Raw genomic sequence first — 23,774 nt, forward strand, 5'->3', positions numbered from 1 at the left:
TATATAAAAAACATTGGTGTCCACGGAGGATTCAGAGGCGAAGTGTTGGAGCTCACTATAAACAAGAAAAAGATGGGTCTTCATTATGGAAGCACTGATTACAGATCCAGCGCAAAGATGCGGGACTATGGGTACACGGTTACAGATTTTGAGCGGGAGAGTAACGAAAAAAATCTTCTAAAATCAAGTGAAACAAGTATCAGAAATTCTTCATATACTTTAACATATTTCATTTAATTTAATTTCGACTCTTAATCTTAATGATTGTCTTATTTGCTTGTGTCTGTCTGTCTGTCTGTCTGTCTGCCTGCCTAAAACGGAAAGATGAAAGAAGAGCATTAGTCCATAAGACAAGTCGGATTCCCGTCCACGGATTCAAGTGTCTTTAATATATTATTTCGTTATCCGCAGCACGACTATTTTTAAAATTTTCAAACACTAATCATTTATAATAATTGAAATCAGTCTAAAAATCTTTTCACTTGTTTGACGCCAAGAACTGGAGATGCTACCATTTTTCAGGGCAATACAAGAACGTGAAAAAGAGTGGATAAAAAAATTATAATTTCAGGTATTGGTGAAGAACGCACCTTACTCATGTCAAAATCACGAAACAACCCATCTATGATTAATCAAAAACATGTTTGAAAAATAGTTTCCAAATAATTATATTGAAAAAAAATATTATTAAACTTTTTAATTTTTATACTTTTGCAGTTCTCAAAGATAAAAATTCATGGCTTTTACTCTAATAAAAACTGTCGCCAAATATTATCAACAAGCTGTTTAGGTATTACCCATCAAGCTTGAACCTGCACCAAGTTTAAACAGAACAACGAGTATTAGGCAACTATGAGCGCTGTCCCTGTGCCAAAATTTTACCACAGCTGCGATGCGAGATTTTAGACCAACCTGGTAGATTATACACACTACTCGAGTTAGACGCAAATTTTTACAGCAACAACGCTTGTTGAGTTCACCAATGACCTGCACAAAAATCTTGAGCAGAAAATTGACAAACCTTTTCCACTAGAGTTAGCAAAACAAATTCTAATTTTAATAATTTTGATAATGTCACTGTTTGAATGGTCTACATTTGTCCTTAGTAACATGCTAAAAGCAAAATAACTGAAGTCATCACCTGGAACTGCTGTTTGCTTATTAAGAGAAATATCTAAAAAAGGACAATTTCCCTAAAGTCCAGAGGTACGCTTTGAAATAAAAATCCAAACTTTTTTCTGTTGATAATATTTTCGATTTTAATAATTTTAAAATATAAAAGTAAAAAAGAATTCGCGTTAAAAACATGGTGTTTACTTCCCAAGTGAGACAAAAGCTTTTGCCAGAACATCTAGATCTTCGACTTTATAAGCGTTTGTGACAACCAAGTTCTCATTTTCTCTCATTGCTCTACTAATAGCTTCCTGCGCATAAGAATTTCCACACCAAGCTCGACGTGCAACCTAAAAGACAAAAAAAGGAACTTATTGTTGTGATTAAAAGACCTGAAATGGAAATTTTGCAGATCAAATTACCTTAGAGGTAAAAAAAAAAGTCGGCAAAGTGACTAAATTTTGGTTAGGTGACTAATATGTTTTGGCGACTAAAACTAAAAGTCGGCTAAAGTCTTTAGCCGACTTTTTTATTACAGATCAAACTTTTTTCCGACCATTTTTTGCCGTTTTTTCTTTCTTGTTGCTAATTTTTATCAGTTTTATGCAGTTATTCTTTATTAATGATTAAATTCAAAAATTTAGTTATCAAAAAGTGACTAAATTCAAAAATTTAGTCGGCAAAGTGACTAAATTTTGTCCAAGTGACTAATATTTTTGCCGACTAATTTTTTTGCCCCCTTTTTTTTTACTGATAAGGTATGCAATAAGTTTTTATGTAAAATGCGAAAATTATTAATTTGCGATTGGTAGCTTTCACTAGGAAACTGCGAAACTAACTAATCTTTGTAAATGGTTTGCATATTTCCCAAGTAAAATGGTAACATTTTTTCGAATAATCAATCTTATTTTCCCGATTTTCTCTTTAAAATGACATTTTGCGAATAGCGTGCAAAATCACAAAAATAACTTCTGCAATAATTTCCCCTCTTGAGGAACGTTCTTTGTTTGTACTTGGACAAAACGCCGTTTTAATATCTTTCAACAACTTACACCATTGGAAACGTCCCATGCAAGCATTTTCTTCGCCCTCTCTCCTGCTCCCTAAAAAATAGAAAGCTACCATTGAACTTTTATTCTCCCTTATTAAATACACATAAATAAAGTGCTCTACAAATTTTTGGCAACTTTATGTTCTACGTCGTGTGTCGGGTCCACTTAGCCCAGTGCTAAATGAAGTCATTGCCAAATTCTTGGGTGTTGCATTGAACATATGCATGTGTATTTTTTTGATAAAAGCTTAAAATAACAAATAGGCAGGGAAGATTTTTCAACACACACTGCTTTATGAACCCGATGTACGTATTTTATACTACATATTAGAGCTGTAGTTTTGTGATTTTCCTACTTAGTCTACTAAGCTCTTCAGCCCTACTTACACTACAAAAATCATTCAGTTGCAATTTATGTGCTAAAATTCAAATATCAGGCATACTAGACCTTTCGAAAACATTTATTCCTATCTATGTCCCTTTCAGCGTGTTTAGGGCTGCATTGTTTCTGTGCAAGATTTTTGCCAAAAATTGGGCAAAAAATATATGCAGTGTAAAATTAGCTGTACTTGTACTTCATGTACTTCGTTATTCTCAGCAGTTCTTTTATTTTAATTGCTAGGCTAAAGGAACTCAGGATATTAAGACTTTTTTGAAATGGCTGTATCTCTCATATCTTTTATCAAACTCAGCATTTTTATGTCGCTCTAGACAACATTTTTAAGGCTTTGAGGGTTTTTATTCTTTTTAGCAACCATCTGTTTATGTCTGTATATTTTTTAACAATTTTGTAAAAAAGTTGTACAGCCTTCAGAAAATGTATAGGCTTTCATGTTATCTGTTATATCAATTTCGAGATATAAGGAAAGGGATCTATAATTTTTCTTAAAAATTGCCGAAATAATAAAGTACATAGAATCCCTAGGAGAATGTTAAACAGACCGAAAGGTTACATTGGCTAAACATTTAAAATTTTAGAAGGAGACCAAGCATAATTTTTCTTACCACCAGAAAATCGAAATAGCTAAGGTGGGAAAAATTACGCTGGGTCTCAAACGATTTTTCTGCGGTCAGAATACTAACAGCGCTTTTTGATTGGCTAATTTTATTGTTCTTTGCTGACGTGGTCAATATCGGGAAATTGTTTTAAGCGCGAATGGCCTCACTCACCCGAACAAATATAATTAGTTCTTATATTATTTAAAATGGTAATATGCGACCACGCCGACTTCGTGTTTAATGATTTGATTGTAATTCGGGGTTTACTATGACGGGGATTTGAATTTTAGGGATTTACTCTGCAATGTGTTTGCGCCTAAGCTTTTGTTTGAGAGAAACTGAATTTGATATCCTCGATGAAAGCTTAGTCAACTAGGCTAAAAAATGCGTTATGACGAGATAACATATGACAACCGAACAGAACTGTTTTTGTAAACATTCATATTTAGTTTTTCACGGTTTTTCTCCAGAGAATCAAAAATATTAGGATTTTCAGGGTTAAAAATGACGCTTTTCAAGGTCCGGCAGACATTCCGAAACTGAAGATGAGTAAAATAGGAACAGCCATACTACAGCTGATATATGAAAATATCCGAAATTTTAAAAGCATTGTCTTCTCCTATACACGGATTGAAATTTGACATACCTCCGAACCATCAAGGACAAGACCAAATCCACCGTTAATTACTTCACCCCAGCCACACCCACCGCCATTATGAAGTGCCACCCATGTGGCGCCACGAAATGCGTCTCCGATACAATTCTGCACAGCCATGTCTACATATAAATTATGTTACATCATAAGAGAGGCCTCATACGTCACCCAGAAAAGTGACCTTTTTCTTTTTTAGGGTGCTTGTTGATAATACTCATGACTTGAAAATGATTTTTTTCAAAATGTAATCTCACCTGCACAAAACGACGAGCCGTCATAAATATTTGACGTTTCGCGAAATGGGCTATCTGTGCCGCTGACGTCATGATGGTCACGGCTGATCACTATAGCACCCTAAATTAAAAACAGTGAAACATGTGGCAAGAATTGAAACACCTTAAGATCAATATTTCGTTAATAATTATTCGTGTGAATTGGTCCAATATCACACAGTCAACTCGCCGTAACTAGAATCTCCAAGAGATTGAGGAAAATGACTCCCGTGAAATTGAAATTTAAGGCGTTCGAGATACCGCAATTTTGGACTATTGTTTCTAGGAAAAGGTGAAATTTTGACGATCGAGAAGACAAGCAAACCCTTATATGTAGACAGTATATGTTTGGACACTATAACGACAAGAGTGAAAAATGGTAAAAATTGAAAAAAATGTAATTATTATTTACTTTCTCTATGAAATTTAATTATTGCGAAATATTAGGACTTGTTAACTTTACAAAAATTAGTTTTCGCGAACTCTTTTATTTTGCTAAAACAATTCCCAAACAACGAAAAAAGCTCCTTATCAAATTCTTACCTTAATTCTACCAGTAGCAATAGCTTTATTAAATGCATCAGCTACTTCGGAGCGTCCTTTTTGATCACAGTAAAGTATTCTCGCCTGCGAACCAACAACCTAGAATGAAACATGTATCAACAACTCAATAAACTTGATCAATGTATCAAACCAATTTAATTCTCTCTCCTTCAAAAGCACATGTTTAGATACTAAATGTCGGTTTGTCGTCAAAAGATGTCTGTCGTCTGGTTGTGCGTGAAAAAAAACGTCGTGCTTGTGGAGACACAAAGTCATTACACGAAATAACAATAGCGATATATTTTAACAAGTTTGTTGTAAACCAATCACTAATCAGGAAGTTTTTTCGCGCCAATTACATGCAAGCAAACGATCAAAGCTAGGGACGACAGCCATGTTGACAAACTTTTGTGTTTAGGTTTTTAAGTCTCTTGATGACTTTTTAAAGGGTTTGTATTTTAGGAATTTTTTTGTGTTTTATTTATTTACCTTTTTTGTATCTGTTTGAGAAAAGAAAAAGCAATAATTGTCTTTTGAGTTATAATTCTTTTCAAGTCATCTTAATTGACCCACTTTCTAGCATCTCTTTTACGCTATTACATGCAAAAATACCGTAAAAACACGGCCCTTTTTTTAAAAAATACACTAAGAATATTCAAGATGAAATTAGACCAAAGTTAAGAATATTCTAAGGCTATGCTGAACTTGAAATTTTACATGCACCCTTAATGAAATATAACCGAAAAACAACAAGTTTATGTATTGGTAACGGTATTGATATTGATGAAGAATTGATGCAGGAAAACATGAAAGACACTTACAACCTCATGCAAATGGTAATCTCTCCAACAAATGTTGGGCAACAACAGGCTACCTAATCAGTGCTGATGGTTCAAATGGCGACAAGATGAAACCAGAAGGCCTTCCATGCTATAAAGTACCCCCACCCAAAAAGTTCAGTATTCTCCGTCTTTCAACGATCTGTTCACACATGAAACAAACTATTTTCTGGACATATAGTAATGGAACTTCAGAACGGATAAAAAAAGTTCATTATACAACGACAACAAGGCGAAGAAAATTTGCAACTTCCAATACTTTTACAGAAATCCAACTGATGATGTTGATAGTCATCACACTGACAATTGCTTTTTCTCCCGCGGACAAATGTTTCATCTCTTTTTCAAAATGAAATGAATTACATCAACAATAACAAGCCAGATCATACAAAGAGTTTTTCTTAACTCACACTCTGTGACATTTGTGAAACATTTCCGAATCCACGCCTAGTATGTATGAATCAAGGTTAGTTGTCCGTTGAAATAGATCCTCAAAAGAAATAAGGGTTATCCTAGGAAATAGATCAGCAGATGGTGGAAAAGATGGCCTCGTTTTACAGATCTTGGCATAGACGTGTGTCTGTGCGTCCGTGCTTAGTGTTGATTCATGTATTGAGGGTGCAATTAAGAAAATCATTGACATTGACATAAAAAACAGTATATATAGTGTTGATATTAACTAAATAAAGCAGTATAACATAAGGGTCGCCAGCAATGTACTCGTCGACCATAACGGACATGCGTCCTTGATGGCAACATTAGGAACACTGGATATATTTAAACGTTCTGTACTAAAACGAAATCTTATGATGTACAAAACTTCTATTGGTGATGGCTTATTAATGATGACATTGAGCAGATCCATATCAATGTAAAACTATTGAAAAAGGCGAGTGCACTGACCATGTAAAGAAGCGAGTGGGAAGGAATTTATGTCTTACGTAAAGATTTGCCAAAGAATCAAACGAAGCTGATATTTAATCTTGCAAAATTAATCGATGGCGCAATAAAATATACCCAGATTTGCTATGGGAACTTTTAAATGAAGTAAAATACAAGCGTAGTTATGTCGAATTGTTCAAATATTAAACCAGCTTTAGAAAAACACAAATGGTGTTCTTGTGCAGCTGACTCCTAGTTTTTGTACTGCAATGCTTCAAAGAAAACAAAAAATAAATTCAAAATACCTAGTAATACTGAAGATAACCTGAGATGCAAACATCATTAGGCACCTTACACAAAGTAGGAGTTCTGTACGATAGAGAACGACATTATTTGTATCCACAACGCATGCGCATGGTAGGGAAAACCCCAGTTCGGCGTATTCCACAAAAACCCTGGACGTGGGAAGAGGTGTTTTGTCGTTGTGGCTAGTACGTGAGTATATCTTTTTTATTTCCCACAATATTTTTACCACACTGAAGTTTTAAGTGCAAGAGAAATGTTTTTTTAGTTTAATAGGACGTATTGTCATGGAAAGAAAAGAGGAAACAGCTAATCAAGATTTAACAAATACTTCTAGAAAAAGACAGAAATTCTAGCGAAAAAGCAAACATCAGTATAATTTTTTGTTCAGTTTAACCCCACAATAGTTTTCTTTCTGAATTAAAGAGTTTTCTAGTACCTAATAGTCCCTTGTTATGTGCATATAATATAGATATGTTTATTAGTGATTTTCAAAATCTTAAAACACAGTATTACATCACCAGCAAGTCAAACTTTGCTAAATTAGTTTATTTTTTACTATTTTATATTGTAGATGCCCTATGGAATGGACAAGTGAACACGACCAAACTTTGGTTCGTGAAATACTCACTGTTTAACCTTACCTGGTTAAACCTTTCACTCTGAAACGAGGTCAAACTTGGACAAAAATTGCAGATATATTATGTTCCATACCTAATCCTGTGTTTCGGGTAAACCAAAGATATGCGAGAGAACGATATAAGTTTCTAGAGAAAGCATTTATGCGGAAAAATGCAAATGAAGAAAAGTCCACAGGTACTAATGACCCTGAATTAACTTAGGTTAAAAATGGTATAGAGGAAATTTTCCAAAATGGCAAAAAAGCTGCTTGACATTATGACGATGAAACCCAAAATGTAGAAAATGAGAGGAAAAAAGCGCAATATGTGCAAGAAATGTGCTTAGAAAGATGTAGTGAAACCAGGAAACGTACAGATTCCATATATAGTGAAGAAAGTCCTCGTATCAAAAAATAGCTTAAAAGGATGGTGATATAAGGACGAAAGAGTTAGAGGTGCGTAAAGTAAAAATAGATCAAAGAACAAAGGCAGCTGAAGACCAACAGAAAGTACTTGTTGAATTGCTAACAATGCAGAAAAAACAAATCGATGACAAGATGCAGCAACAACAAACAACACAACAACAACAGCATGCCTTGTTATTAGCACAACAACAAGCTCAGCAACAACAAATGCAACCATTTGTTAAAATGATGGACAATTAAAAAAAAGATTAGACTGATTTACATGTGCATATATATATATTATCGTTACCATTACCTCGAAAAAAAATCTATAAATACTTGGAACTTGATGTTTTTGTTAGCTTTTATTTTTACAGGAAATACTGTTGTAATATTGAAGGATCACAGTTAAAATAATGATGTTGTTGATTTATACAGACGTGTGTGAATTTCTGATTATTGCACAAGAAACATACATTGCCCTCACAGCACGTAAGCCTATTTTTAAATCTTTTTTAAAATCCAAAAATGCAAAATAATTTACAACGTCTCCAAATACCCATTTTACGGCAAATTCGTACTTTGCTCATGGCTTTATTATATAAAACCTGGTTCCGAGTCAACGCTGGACCTCTAATGGTTGTTTGTGCACGTAAAGGGTAGGCTGGATCCCCATATATGCACAGTGAGTTGCCAAATCTGCCATAGGAGTGTTACTGCAACCGTTGCAAAAGTGTAGATTCATTCAGCATACCAGAGTCATGTTTTCTACCTTCATAGGACCAAATAGACTAGCACTTATCCCATCAGGTGGGACAACGGATTGGAATTTAATGCCATGAACCTTCTTATGTTCATTGTACACAACACGTTGGTTTTTATTTGGGCGACATATAGCCTGGACTTTCCCATCAATAAAGCCCCAGCAGTTATCCAGTGGGGAACCTTTACTATAAACAGCATTTGCATACGACTGTAGATGGTTGGGCGATAATCGTGGATGATAAAGGTCTTGCAATAGGTTTTTAAAATTTCCATAAATATGGTCCATTATTTGATTAGAAATATTGGACAGTTGAGGTATTGGACGACCAAATCGGGGCATGTCACGATACCTACAGGGATAAGCAAATCTTTCCAACTGATGATGTTGATAGTCATCACACTGATAATTGCTTTTTCTTCCGCGGACAAATGTTTCATCTTTTTTTCAAAATGAAATGAATAATATCAACAATAACAAGCCAGATCATACAAAGAGTTTTTCTTAACTCACACTTCTGATATTCTGTGACATTTGTGAAACATTTCCAAATCCATGCCTAGTATGTATGAATTAAGGTTAGTTGTCTGTTGAAATAGATCCTCAGAGAAAAAAGGGTTATCCTAGGAAATAGATCAGCAGATGGTGGAAAAGATGGCGTCGTTTGACAGATCTTGGCATAGACGTGTGTCTGTGCGTCCGTGCTTAGTGTTGATTCATGTATTGAGGGTGCAAATAGGAAAATCATTGACATTGTCATAAAAAACAGTGTAAGTCGTGTTTATACTAACTAAATAACGCAGTATGACGTAAGGGTCGCCAGCAATGTACTCGTTGAACATAACGGACATGCGTCCTCGATGGCAACATTAGGAACACTGGATATATTTAAACGTTCTGTACTAAAACGAAATCTTATGCTGTACAAAACTTCTATTGGTGATGGCTATTTAATGATGACATTGAGCAGATCCATATCAATGTAAAACTATTGAAAAAGTCGAGTGCATTGAACATGTAAAGAAGCGAGTGGGAAGGAATTTATGTCTTACGTAAAGATTTGCCAAAGGATCAAACGAAGCTGATATTTAATCTTTTAAAATTAATCGATGGCGCAATAAAATATACCCAGATTTCCTATGGCAACTTTTAAATGAAGTAAAAGACAAGCGTAATTATGTCGAATTGTTTAAATATTAAACCAGCTTTAGAAAAACACAAATGGTGTTCTCGTGCAGCTGACTCCTAGTTTTTGTACTGTAATGCTTCAAAGAAAACAAAAAATAAATTCAAAATACCTTGTTATACTGAAGATAACCTGAGATGCAAACATCATTAGGCACCTTACACAAAGTAGGACGGAGTTCTCTACGATAGAGAACAACATTATTTGTATCCACAACGCATGCGCATTATAGGAAAAACCCCAGCTCGGCGTATTCCACAAAATCCCTGGACGTAAGAAGAGGTGTTTTGTCGTTGTGGTTAGTGCGTGAGTATATTTTTTTTATTTCCCACATTATTTTTACCACGGTGAAGTTTTATGTGCAAGAGAAATGTTTTTTTAGTTAAATAGGACGTATTGTCATGGAAAGAAAAGAGGAAACAGCTATTCAAGATTTAACAAATACTTCTAGAAAAAGACAGAAATTCTAGCAAGATAGCAAACATCAGTATAATTTTTTGTTCAGTTTAACCCCACAATAGTTTTCTTTCTGAATTAAAGAGTTTTCTAGTACCTAATAGTCCCTTGATATGTGCATATAATATAGATATGTTTATTAGTGACTTTCAAAATCTTAAAACACAGTATTACATCACCAGCAAGTCAAACTTTGCTAAATTAGTTTATTTTTTACTATTTTATTTTGTAGATGCCCTATGGAATGGACAAGTGAACACGACCAAACTTTGGTTCGTGAAATACTCACTGTTTAACCTTACCTGGTTAAACCTTTCACTCTGAAACGAGGTCAAACTTGGACAAAAATTGCAGATATATTATGTTCCATACCTAATCCTGTGTTTCGGGTAAACCAAAGATATGTGAGAGAACGATATAAGTTTCTAGAGAAAGCAATTGTGCGGAAAAATGCAAATGAAGAAAAGTCCACAGGTACTAATGACCCTGAATTAACTGAGGTTAAAAATGGTATAGAGGAAATTTTCTAAAATGGCAAAAAAGCTGCTTGACATTATGACGATGAAACCCAAAATGTAGAAAATGAGAGGAAAAAAGCGCAATATGTGCAAGAAATGTGCTTAGAAAGATGAAACGTACAGATTCCATACATAGTGAAGAAATTTCTCGTATCAAAAAATAGCTTAAAAGGATGGTGATATAAGGACGAAAGAGTTAGAGGTGCGTAAAGTAAAAATAGATCAAAGAACAAAGGCAGCTGAAGACCAAAAAAAAGTACTTGTTGATTTGCTAACAATGCAGAAAAAACAAATCGATGACATGGTGCAGCAACAACTAACGACACAACAACAACAGCATGCCTTGTTATTAGCACAACAACAATCTCAGCAACAACAAATGCAACCATTTGTTAAAATGATGGACAATTAAAAAAAGATTAGACGGATTTACATGTGCATATATATATTATCGTTACCATTACCTCGAAAAAAAATCTATAAATACTTGGAACTTGATGTTTTTGTTAGCTATTTTTTTTTACTAGAAATACTGTTGTAATATTGAAGGATCACAGTTAAAATAATGGTGTTGTTGATTTATACAGACGTGTGTGAATTTCTGATTATTGCACAAGAAACATACATTGCCCTCACAACACGTAAGCCTATTTTTAAATCTTTTTTAAAATCCAAAAATGCAAAATAATTTACAACGTCTCCAAATACCCATTTTACGGCAAATTCGTACTTTGCTCGTGGCTTTATTATATAAAACCTGGTTCCGAGTCAACGCTGGACCTCTAATGGTTGTTTGTGCACGCAAAGGGTAGGCTGGATCCCCATATATGCACAGTGAGTTGCCAAATCTGCCATAGGAGTGTTACTGCAACCGTTGCAAAAGTGTAGATTCATTCAGCATACCAGAGTCATGTTTTCTACCTTCATAGGGACCAAATAGACTAGCAATCATCCCATCAGGTGGGACAACGGATTGGAATTTAATGCTATGAACCCTCTTATGTTCATTGTACACAACACGTTGGTTTTTATTTGGGCGACATATAGCCTGGACTTTCCCATCAATAAAGCCCCAGCAGTTATCCAGTGTGGAACCTTTATTATAAACAGCATTTGCATACGACTGTAGATGGTTAGCCGATAATCGTGGATGATTAAGGTCTTGCAATAGGTTTTTAAAATCTCTATAAATATGGTCCATTATTTGATTAGAAATATTGGACAATTGAGGTATTGGACGACCAAATCGGAGCATAATGTCACAATACCTGAAGGATAAGCAACTCTTTAAAGGAAAATGCACAGAACTTCTATACCACTTACTTTGATTCGATTGTACTTAGAAACGACTTCAGGTGTACGTAAAAGATTTCCAAGATAATAAATATCGTTTTTTAGAAAAGGAAATTTTGTTTTACATTCATCGTCTGTCAGATTTTCAAGTTCAAATTTATCATACGCCCAATAAGGTAAATCTATACTTTTCGATAAGTTGATATCGAAAAGCAACAAAAATTCCTCTTCATAAATTAAATCGTCTGAATGTGCTAATAACAAACATTCACGTGTATTTCTGTAGGTTGCCATTTTTCGACTTTGGCGCTTAAATTTTGGATTTGTTTACATCGCCGCCTGTAAAATTCTTGCGTAAGCTTCTGTCAGCATCGTAACGAAGACGTAAAAATTATTCCGAACCACGCCGTCGTGGAAAACTCTGTCCTACTTTGCGTAAGGTGCTATTAGACTGACTAAGAGACGACGATCTTTTTTGGGACAACGCAAGATGTAAATGAATCTCCTAACAAGTTTACAAGAGAAAAACTCTTGAAATTGGTTTGCATTCTGATGTTTCAGAGTTTAATGAAGAAAAAGAGAGATTGAGAATGTCACGCAGATAGCAGGCCTGGTAATAGAGAATTTACAATCTATGTTGAATGAAAAAAAAATCGATTAATGACATTTTATCGAGTCACTTCACTGATTTAGTAATGACGACCTACCACGTAAGTGATTCCACGAAAAAACAAAAAATGGATTACTAATGTAATCTTGTCTTGGCGCTCTTAAAATGTGTATCTGAAGAAAAATGGGAAAACAGCGGAGCTAAAAAGTTTTTTTCTGCGGTTTCTTATGACATACCTACCCAATAACGTCATGAGACGTTCGCTCGGAACGGAGATTACGATTATTCTTTTATTCTTTTTTATTAAGCCTACAAGAACTTTGCAATATTCGTGAAAGTGGAAAAAGCACCTCGCGAACTTTGTACTTTCCTAAATCCATTCCTTCTTAGCTTTAACAAGATTACGTCACGTTTTCTTCATTAACTTAGGGTAAAAAGAAAAAAATAATGCTGGATAAAATTCTTTTATTCTGTAGCCAAAAAAGGTCTGTGATTATGCATTTACAAGCTGCATATCGACAACTAATATGCTTCTCTCTTGCAGCCGCCATTTGTTTATAACATAGTGAAATTGCACAACACAGTTGTTTTTATCAGTACTTAATATATAGAAATTTTTAGCAGGAATCTCTGGTTTCACTCACATCGTATTAAATAGAGGCAATACGCACTACAATTTAAATTATCTTGTTCATTGCCTTACGCACAAGGATTTGTTCACCAAGATTGACATTTTCAAGTAAAGAAAATACTTTCATACCGAGCTAAATTTTTCTTTTGTTCATCGCTTTATACAAAATTTTCTCAAATTAGGTAAAGTTGCTTCGTTTGGGTTCGTTTTTCCATTTCATTTTACCTTTAGAATAGCTACGAAAGGAGCACCACCTCCATAATTTTAACAATGTTAGGTGGCATTATCTTATTTCAACGTTCTTAAGGTAGGCGCCCTTACCTTGCGGATGTATGGCGCATATAAAATTCACACAAAAAACCTCACACACGCACCAAAAATACACAGCAAGTTAATAGGAGAGAAGAGGTCCGCAAAACAAAGTCAACAAAAACAACAGCAACCTTAACTGATTTTGGTTAGAACCTTGCGTGCATCATTGTAGGTTGATTAACTAAACTATTGCGATGACAAACACACATCAAACAGCAGGTGGCGCGAATGAAAAAAACGCCTTGGTCTACTCGTAACTCTACTGCACGATTTTAAAATAAGTAGACAACAAGAACTTCTTACAGTTTTTAAATAACTTTCAGCGTTTTCTCATAGAACAGAGAAACAAATAATTAAGGCGAAATGTGCACTAAAGTGTAAGAAAGCGATAAAGAACTGATTAGCTTTCTAGACATCAGTGTCGCAGGGAGTGTGAAATGAAATCTATCGTAAAATCGAGCTTATTATGAGGATATTGATATATTCTAAGCACAGGAAACTCACATAAAGTATAAAATGTACTTAAAGTTTGCATAGCATTTCAGTTCTGCCACTCATCACAGTGCCTTTTATGCAAAATACCTTACCTGTAAATAAATGCACTTGTATAAGTTTACACGTTAGTTAATGCCGTGCCAGTGACCCTCACTCTAATCTCACTTGCATGGTTGTACAGTCAAGTTAATACCCTGGCAGTAACCCTCACTGTAATCACACACGCATGGGTTTACAGGTAAGTTAATACCGTGCCAGTGACCCTCACTCTAATCACACACGCATGAGTTTACGGGTAAGCTAATACCGTGGCAGTGACCCTCACTCTAATCACACACGCATGGGTTTACAGGTAAGCTAATACCGTGCCAGTGACCCTCACTCTAATCGCACACGCATGGGTTTACAGGTAAGTTAATACCGTGCCAGTGACTCTCACTATAATCACACACGCATGGGTTTACAGGTAAGTTAATTCCGTGCCAGTGACCCTCATTCTAATCACACACGCATGGGTTTACAGGTAAGTTAATACCGTGCCAGTGACCCTCACTCTAATCTCACTTGCATGGGTTTACAGGTAAGTTAATACCACGCCAGTGACCCTCACCCTAATCACACACGCATAGGTTTACAGGTAAGTTAATGCCGTGCCAGTGAACCTCACTCTAATCACAAACGCATGGGTTTACAGGTAAGTTAATACCGTAGCAGTGACCCTCAATCCAATCACACATGCATGGGTTTACAGGTAAGTTTATACCGTACCAGTGACCTCACCGTAATCGCACACGCATGGGTTTAGAGGTAAGTTAATACCGTGCCAGTGACCCTCACTCTAAAACACACGCATGTGTTTACAGGTAAGTTAATACCGCGCCAGTGACCCTCACTCTAATCACACACGCATGGGTTTACAGGTAAGCTAATACCGTGGCAGTGACCCTCACTCTAATCACACACGCATGGGTTTACAGGTAAGCTAATACTGTGCCAGTGACCCTCAGTCTAATAGCACAGGCATGGGTTTACAGGTACGTTAATACCGTGCCAGTGACGCTCACTCTAATCACAAACGCATGTGTTTACAGGTAAGGTAATACCGTGCCAGTGACCCTCACTCTAATAGCACACACATGGGTTTACAGGTAAGTTAATACCGTGCCAGTGACTCTCACTATAATCACACACGCATGGGTTTACAGGTAAGCTAATACCGTGCCAGTGACCCTCACTCTAAAACACACGCATGGGTTTACAGGTAAGTTAATTCCGTGCCAGTGACCCTCACTCTAATCACACACGCATGGGTTTACAGGTATGTTAATACCGTGCCAGTGACCCTCACTCTAATCTCACTTGCATGGGTTTACAGGTAAGTTAATACCATGCCAGTGACCCTCACCCTAATCACACACGCATGGGTTTACAGGTAAGCAAATACCGTGCCAGTGACCCTCACTTTAATCGCACACGCATGGGTTTACAGGTAAGTTAATGCCGTGCCAGTGAACCTCACTCTAATCACAAACGCATGGGTTTACAGGTAAGTTAATACCGTAGCAGTGACCCTCAATCCAATCACACATGTATGGGTTTACAGGTAAGTTTATACCGTACCAGTGACCTCACTGTAATCATACACGCATGGGTTTACAGGTAAGCTAATACCGTGCCAGTGACCCTCACTCTAATCACACACGCATGGGTTTACAGGTAAGTTTATGTCACACACGCATGGGTATAGGAGTAAGTTAATATGGTGCCAGTGACCCTTACTTCAACACACACACTTGGCTTACAGATTAAATAAGGAACATTAAATTAAATGAAATAGGGAACAATTAGGTCTTCAATCAAAATTATTGGATGAACAAAATAACAATAACTTGTGTATAGAGTGGCTTACACGTCATCATCAATGCTTTTTTACGTTTATTTTTTTTTGTGAGGGTTCATACAGTAAAGGGGACACCATTGGGCTAAAAAATGTGCAGTTAATAAAGATTGCACCTTCACCAAATCCAATTGAGACGAAATTTCGATTAAAAAAAAGAAGAATATTTCATACTTTCATTTATAATGAGGCGAAATTTTAAGTAAAAGAAAAAGAAGAAGATTTCATACTTTTATTTATAAGGATTGTAAATGAGAGAGTAGGTACATGTACATGTATAAGTATTCCTGGGCAAGGGATTGACTCTTTGTAACATAACAAGTCTCCATTCTTGTCATTGTTTGTCATCATCAAAAAAATTATTTGAATTTCTGGATTAATGTTGTCCTCTTTGACCAAATTCGCCAATCGATTTCAAATTCATTGTTCCTTGGCTCATACTCTGGAACATTGTTGACAAAACAGAGGTATTTTGTAGCATATAGTTATGACAATGGCTTCAAATTCCAAATTGCCAGCTTCTTTGACTTCCATCTGTTCGTTGCCTCCATGCCCAGTTTTCTTAAACAATTTGGTTTCGTTAGTTATATCTCTGCACTCTTCTTTGGGCCATTGAATAGCCACAAGAGTTTCCTTGATAATTTGTGTTGCAGATGCATGTACCTGGATCCCTGCAAGCGCATATGTATCCAGGCCTTTTCGGTATTTGACCTTGAAATATTGGATGCCAACATCCAGTGGATGTAGCCTCAAAGTTGTATTTTTTGGTAATAAAATAGTTTGAATTGCGAAAAAAATGACTAATTCATAGATTATAGATGATACGTAGTCTTATTGAGAAAAAGGATGGCTTTTCTGTCTTGATATACAAGTTTTTTGTTAAAACGTGACAGTGCAGCTTTTATTACTTTAGATATTAATTTAAAATTTTGAATATTACCTAGGTGTGACGAATCATGCAATTTCTTAAAATAGCGTGGGAGTTAACTTTTAAACTTTTCCCGAGCTGCATTAATAAAGAAGCAACATTTAATCGTTGTTTCGATTTTTGGCCACTCTCTGCTCGTTTTCCTTTTGTCTGGTAAAGCATTACAAAAGACAGCCAGATTCGTCTATCTTACAAATGTTTTCCAATGATTAGCCTTTAATCAATTCGTTTATCTCTTCCATCCAGGAAGTAACTATTTCTGTGAACATGCCTTTTTTTTGCAACAACAGGTTTTTCAGTGATTCAGCCCACTATCCGAGGCGCTAAAGTCAGCAAAGTCCCAATTCTTAAATTTCGTTTTTACAACATTTTTTTTTAATTGCGTAGATAATAAGAGGACATATGTTGTACCATTTGAATAAAATCTCGTGTAACTTGCAGTAACACGTGACAATTTCAAAACATTTCATGTTATTTACCAATTTCTTTATTCTTTAAAATATTCGCTGCCTTTTCGATATAAAATATATATGTTAAAATATGTAAATGCCATTTAACCAGCTGCTACCTCGACAGCCTCAACATTGCCGTGTTGCATGTCTTGCTTCTAAAAAACTTTTTAATTGGTTTTCAGTTCAAAACAGTAGAAAATTCGTAACACATTGAGGTCTTCATATACAAGAATAACCAGCATTCAAGCACAAACATGTCTGCCATTTAAAAGATGTTGTTTAAAAACATGTATCAACATATTGAAATATTTCTTACAAAACAGAAACAATGCGGTTTAGATTCCTTGGTCCAAGAATACCACTCTCACATGGACATATGGAAACCCAAAGCTGTTGAGGATGACAACTTCGCAGTTGCTAATAGTTTCAAATTAGATGTTTTATAACAGACGGCGGTAGTCTGCATTTCTTTTTTCATGCTGCTACGTTTATCAAAAAAATCACTTAATCCTACTGTTAAACTGTTAAATTGTACAAAGACAAGTTTTACCATTTGTCAGTAAAATATTTTGAGCTCCCGTGTGACTCAAAGTTTCCAATAAAATGCTTTTGTACTTTCGAGCAAACTTTCTACTCGTATTTCTGACACTATGGTTTACGGGTGCACAAACTACATCTTCTCGATTTGGACGTTTTCATGGATAATCGAGCAGAATTTATCAAAGAACAGCATAAATGCCTACAGAAAAAAAAATTAGAAAAGGAATTGGATTCATTTGCTGAGGACAGCGATGAAAACTTTAGCAGAGGAAGAAATAATTTTAAAGAAAATCATTCAAAAATTAATTCGGAAAACGAGCCGAAGGTAAGTTTGGTGGTAAAAAATACAAAATTGATCATAAAATGGTGGAAACTCATGGATAAGACCTTCATTATAGATGCCCCAAAAGAAACTGCAAAGACAATCCTGAACTCAGACCGAACAGTTTAAGAAATGAAATTGAATGTTAACCTTTGTCACAAAAAATTTATCCATTTTCAAACTGAATTATACAACAACAAATGTCAACACAGATTGTGAAAATTCAAAAAATGTAACTAAAAATGTTGTGGAATTGGCTACGCGCAGTATGAATTGGCACCTAGGCACCTAGGATTGGTTTTATTGACAATAGCATGAATGTAAACTTGTTTGCTAACATATTGGGTTATGTCTTTTAATGACAACTTCTATGTTTAGCCTTAGCATCATACGTAGCTTTATATTATCAGCAGATTTGAAGAGCTGACGATTTAGTGACAATTACCTTATTTGAATTGCTTATTTGCGGCAGTGGATAGTAACCATGGTCAAAATTATGAAAGTCGTTGTTGTGGTCAGGAACTTATACTTAATTTAAAGAAATTAGGATTTATACCATTCTGTTTGGAACCTCACAGGGAGAACACTCACGTATAGGTCTCGATATTTGCTACAATAGTACACCATTTGTGAGGGAATGTGTATACCTTGGAAATGTTACTGACTGTAGTCTCACACTTAATAACAACTTCTACTGGGCCTATAAACAGGAAAGTGTGCATTTATGGCTGTTACAGAACATTAAGTCTAACTGTAAATGCTGCAACAAAATTTCATTCAAAGATTATTCAACGTAGTTTAACTAACAAGATTGCTTTCACTGCAAAGCTAAGCTAAATAGGTGTCTAAAAACATAATGGATGTGATTCGAAAGTATGAAATGTCTTCGGAAGGAAGCAAATTTTAACCTTTGATACGTTTTTCGAAAAAAACAGGTTATATTAATTTTCAGAAAACTTCAAAGTTGAGAAACATCCAGGCTGAATCATAAAAGCAGGTTTTGTGATAAAAGAAGAGTTTGTTGTGAGAAGGGAGTTCTTATATAATTTTTACACGCCTTAACGAAAGATGCTTTCTGAATTTTCCTAAAGTTCAACCATTGACCCCTACCCTGAAAGATGCGGTTTGGCATTTGTCTGTTCAACATTTTAGAGCTGATGTTAATGGATGCTATGAACCTTTGAACGGCGAATATTTCCAGTGCATTTTTTATGTATATTAAAAAAGTTCAATTTTCTAAATATATTGTGCACTGGAATGGCTAACAGAGCCAACAGCGAACAAACATAATCAACAAAAGAGTCCTACTAATTTGTGTTTTCCGGCTTCTTCAATCCATTTCAAGTTGTCTCTAAACTGTCCTGCTACGCACTCTGGAACTAGAACAGTGAGAAGATAAAAATGATTATTTTTAACTATTTTAAAATCAAAGCAAAACATTGGCGACACGCTTGGATTTGGCCTACTCGAATACAAAAAAATAAATAAATAAGGTCCCATGAAAAACTTTTGCGATTAAGAGAAATAACATAAATTATAAATGAATACTTATTACTTAAAAAAAATTCAGAAACACCCTCATTAGACTTAACTTTCAGTACTTTACTTTGACAAAATGCCTAGCGTTAATGTAATGCCTACAACTGCATTAACGTTAAAGTTCGCTTTTATATATAAAAAAGAAGAATCAAAGTATCCGAACGGTAAAAATTTAAGGGTCTCAAAATTAGGCTGAAATGAATTAGCCAAAAAAAAATCTCTAACAATCTCACAAGGAAGAAAATTGACATGAATTGTTTACTATAAAATCATTCAGAATAAAAAGGAACAAAAGCTGAGGATGCAACTGATTTTTATAATGCATTAATCAGGGATAATGTTTAACATATAATCCTGAACGAAAATATTTGGAAAGCTTTTTTGGCTATTCTCTGAAATCCACATTTGCATTAATCGGCCAAATCATTAATGCTGCATATACATATAACAGGTACATACTGAAAAAAACACTAGCTGTATATTTTTACATGCGTGCATTGTGAAAAACTCTTTTTTTTCAAGCCTGCAAATGTAACCAAATAACCTAAGATCGTATCAAGTTCGAAATGTGGTTGTAACGTCACAAGCGCATTAATAGCCACTTGAAAGATAAACTTTTCAAATTTGCCACAATGTCCACTGATATTATTAATACGTTTGCAGTTTTTACATTTGTTGCTGTGTCAGGAAATGTGCAAGGCTTAAACCATTGTTAGTTAGCTGATAGTGCATTTGATTTCAACAGTCTTAGGCTGTAAAATTTGAGCAATTTTCACAGCTGTAAAATACCATCAAACTAATCACTGCAAGAAAGAAAGCTACTCACTTTTTTCGTCAGATGCCAATCTTTTCAAAATTTCGGCAGCAATTTTATCACTTTCAGCAAGATCAGATTCAAGGCAACTTGTGCAAACCCACCTAACAAAAACAGTTAATCCTTTGGATAGGTCTTTTCTGGTAAATTATTTGATCACAAATAATTTGATTAATATTGCCCAATCAAATTCTACACATCTCGCACAAAAACCTTTTTGGTAAAGTAAACAATTTTCTTTTCAACAATACACACAAAGCAAAATTGAAATTTTTTTACCTGAAAGGTCCAAAACCCATTGAAAAGATATCGCTAAAATAGATGAAATACTTGACAATTAATAGTTTTTATAACAACTACTATAAAAACTTAAAAAAAAAACTAGAAACTACACACAAGAGTGGTACACAGAAAATTTCCTATTTATAATTAATATTTTAACCATAAATTTAAAATTAACATTTTAAATAACACTATTTTTAATTTAGGGAGAAAATTTGCTACTGGTGTTAATTTATAGTTCAAAAATTAAGTTGACATTAATTGAATTTTGAATAATTATAAAAACCCATTAAAAAAGGGTGTGCTCGAGCACTAGCAACATTTAAATCATATGTTTAATGTTTGTATCAGACTGTGCTCGCTAACCTTATGGTTTCTTAAAGGCGATTTCTTTCTTAAGAAGAAAAAAGCTTAAAATTATCTGACGTAGTTAATATTAGCAGCCCCTTAATCAAAGTAGTAGTAAGTAAAAAATAAATCTCACCCCATTATATCTTGAACATATGTGGGATATTTAAAGACTCCAGTAGCTGCCCCAGGCTTCATCACATCAGCACCTAGAAGATGAGGTACACACATGCAAATTTCCGTTTGCTGGCAATGTAAACATTTTTACTAATTTATTAGAAAATTTCCCAGAAAAAAAACAAGAAACCGAATCAGTTTGAACACTAGCAGCACAAGGGAGAGAATTTTGTCACTAAAGCATTCACCTTAAAATTCACCCTGAGTATTTTCCCTAAACATTTGTGAATTATAGAAAAGACGTTATCAATTGCTTGCAGTTATGACATTCAAAATTTTGCCTTTGTTTTCATGGCTAGATATAGCTAAGGGTATAGCTAGCTAGAGAACAACCATTAAAACCACACTAACTATCTGAAAGTTCTAGGCATTATATACTTTCACTTTTTTATACTAAAATCGCAGGTAGTTAAACACCATAAAAATGAAACAATAAGCTAATAAAGTTACTTCTGAATCTCTTATTAAGTCAAATTTTCAGGTAGCTCAAAACTTCAAAATAAATATAATTAAGTATCAATAATCAATAAAACAGTTGGTTAAAAAACACTTGATAATGTAACTTAGATTACGAAAAGCTTCGTAAAAATAAAATTGTGTTTTAACCAAGCGTTTTATTGATTAATGATACTTATTTATGGCTGAAGACTTACACAAAATATAATTAAGATTTGTATGTAGCCAACGTATTAACAAAGATTTCACCATTGGTTAAAATTAAATAGAAATAAAAAGGAGGGAAAGAAAGAGCTGCAAAAAGACGAGAAATGGTCAAGCATAAACAAAAAGGCATTTGTTGTTACCTGACAATTTGCGCTGCGTTGCGTTTCAACACTCACTATTTTGTGTGTATATATGTATATATATTAATTAAAATAAATTAACAGTTAAAAGATGATACATGAGAACAGATATTTGTTATTTTTTTTCTGCAAAATTTCATCATCCAGAGGACATCTGGAAACTCACAGTTGTTAGTTATATACTGCAAAATGGGTGAAAAAATATATATTAGGAGTTCGGACTATGTTGTTAAATGAATGTTTAACCCCTCACTGTATTATATTATATTTTATTTATTATTATAATATTTATATTATTTATTATATTTATAGAGATGTTTTAAAATATCCTTCCGTTTGCACATTTCTGTGCAAGTCTTTACATAATCTTAGCTCATCTCAGGACAGAAAACGGTTTAAAAATATGAAATCTCACCAGCTCTGCTAGCTTGCAATAAAAATGCATTTCCATAATCCCAAAAATACATCCCGGCAGATGCGAGTGTGTTGATTGCATTTACTTGCCGACACAAGCTATAATGACGTTGATGAAATTGACATTAAAAATTATACTCAAAAGCTTACATCCAACTATTTCCTCAAAAAAGACTCACAGAAGTACTATTGTTAATATTTTTAGACTATTGCTTCCTATATTTCATTTTCTCTTTAAAAATTTTTATGGTTAAATTGTAAATCCTAATGCTGTCTAGTAGAGCAACAGGATTTACAAATTAAGTAATCACACAGAATGAGTTAGGCAACAGTTTTGGCATGTTTTTACTAATTGGAAGGATTAAATTTGTTTAATTGAAAGAATAGATTTCAATTCTGCAAATCAGGGAGAATTTCTGCACTTTTAAAAGCACATAAATCATACAAACAAAAACTTTCTAACAACAGCAAAAGGGAGTAGTTATGTGAATTGTGGAAAACCTACCTCTCACGAACTAAAGTTTTAAATTGATCTGGATCAGCATGCATCAACTTATTTGCTTCTTCAAATGATATCTTGGAAGAAAAGCAATAATAATGGTATAACAATTCACATTTATTTAGCATGTAAAACAACTTTTCAACTACACTTCAAATAAAAACAAGTTTTTCCGACTTGTGGGTATCAACACCCATTATCAAGTTACAACTGAATTAAAAAAAAATTGCAAAAATATAAACTGAAGACACTCAAATGCGTCGATAATTTTGTTGCTTTTTTTCATTCTTGTTGCTGTTACCACTTTAATAAGAGTATGTTTATTAGTAATGGGGCAGATTCAGTTTCAACAAAATGAAACAAAAAAACTATAATATCAATCATGTATCAGGTCTGTATCTTGGCGACAACAAATATTTATTCACAACAAACAACTAACCTGTACAGGGTAGTATCCGCCATTAAATGGATTGTGTAATGAAGTTTGATCTGAACCCAAATCAACCAATCTTTCTCCTGTTTCTTTATAGATTTTAGCCAGATATTCCCTAAAAAAAGTCATTCCCAACACAGATCAAGCAACATAATAACATACTAAAAGACTACTAGGTAAAGAATATACTTTGTTTTTTTTCAAGACAAAATAGTTTGAGATTCGAGGACAATTCTACGATGGCAAACCATGTCAAATTCCAGGAATGTTTTGCATTTATAACTTTTAAGCGCACTGTGATCGGAAGCCGCATTTTACTTGAGAGTAAAGTGTTTACAGGAAAATCTCACACAAATTCGCATCAGTAAATTTCGGCTAAGT

At 34.5% G+C, this 23,774-nt stretch overlaps 1 protein-coding gene across 1 annotated transcript in view; it reads right to left on the minus strand.

Moving 5' to 3' along the window:
* Positions 1–1,232: 1,232 nt before the first annotated feature.
* The window catches only part of LOC130625514 (urocanate hydratase-like), a 30,605-nt gene continuing 8,063 nt past the window's right edge, over positions 1,233–23,774 (minus strand). Inside the window, exons 13-24 of the mRNA XM_057440617.1 lie at positions 23,400–23,508; positions 22,967–23,037; positions 22,463–22,560; positions 21,204–21,276; positions 20,717–20,749; positions 20,450–20,541; positions 19,393–19,463; positions 4,634–4,732; positions 4,073–4,172; positions 3,810–3,940; positions 2,166–2,216; positions 1,233–1,463 (exon numbers count right to left, since the gene is read on the minus strand). Coding sequence (XP_057296600.1) covers positions 1,314–1,463; positions 2,166–2,216; positions 3,810–3,940; positions 4,073–4,172; positions 4,634–4,732; positions 19,393–19,463; positions 20,450–20,541; positions 20,717–20,749; positions 21,204–21,276; positions 22,463–22,560; positions 22,967–23,037; positions 23,400–23,508 — 1,078 coding nt within the window. The 3' untranslated portion in view covers positions 1,233–1,313. The remainder of the gene's footprint in view (positions 1,464–2,165; positions 2,217–3,809; positions 3,941–4,072; positions 4,173–4,633; positions 4,733–19,392; positions 19,464–20,449; positions 20,542–20,716; positions 20,750–21,203; positions 21,277–22,462; positions 22,561–22,966; positions 23,038–23,399; positions 23,509–23,774) is intronic.

Source organism: Hydractinia symbiolongicarpus, chromosome 14, assembly GCF_029227915.1.
Source record: "Hydractinia symbiolongicarpus strain clone_291-10 chromosome 14, HSymV2.1, whole genome shotgun sequence".
NCBI classification, from domain to species: domain Eukaryota; kingdom Metazoa; phylum Cnidaria; class Hydrozoa; order Anthoathecata; family Hydractiniidae; genus Hydractinia; species Hydractinia symbiolongicarpus.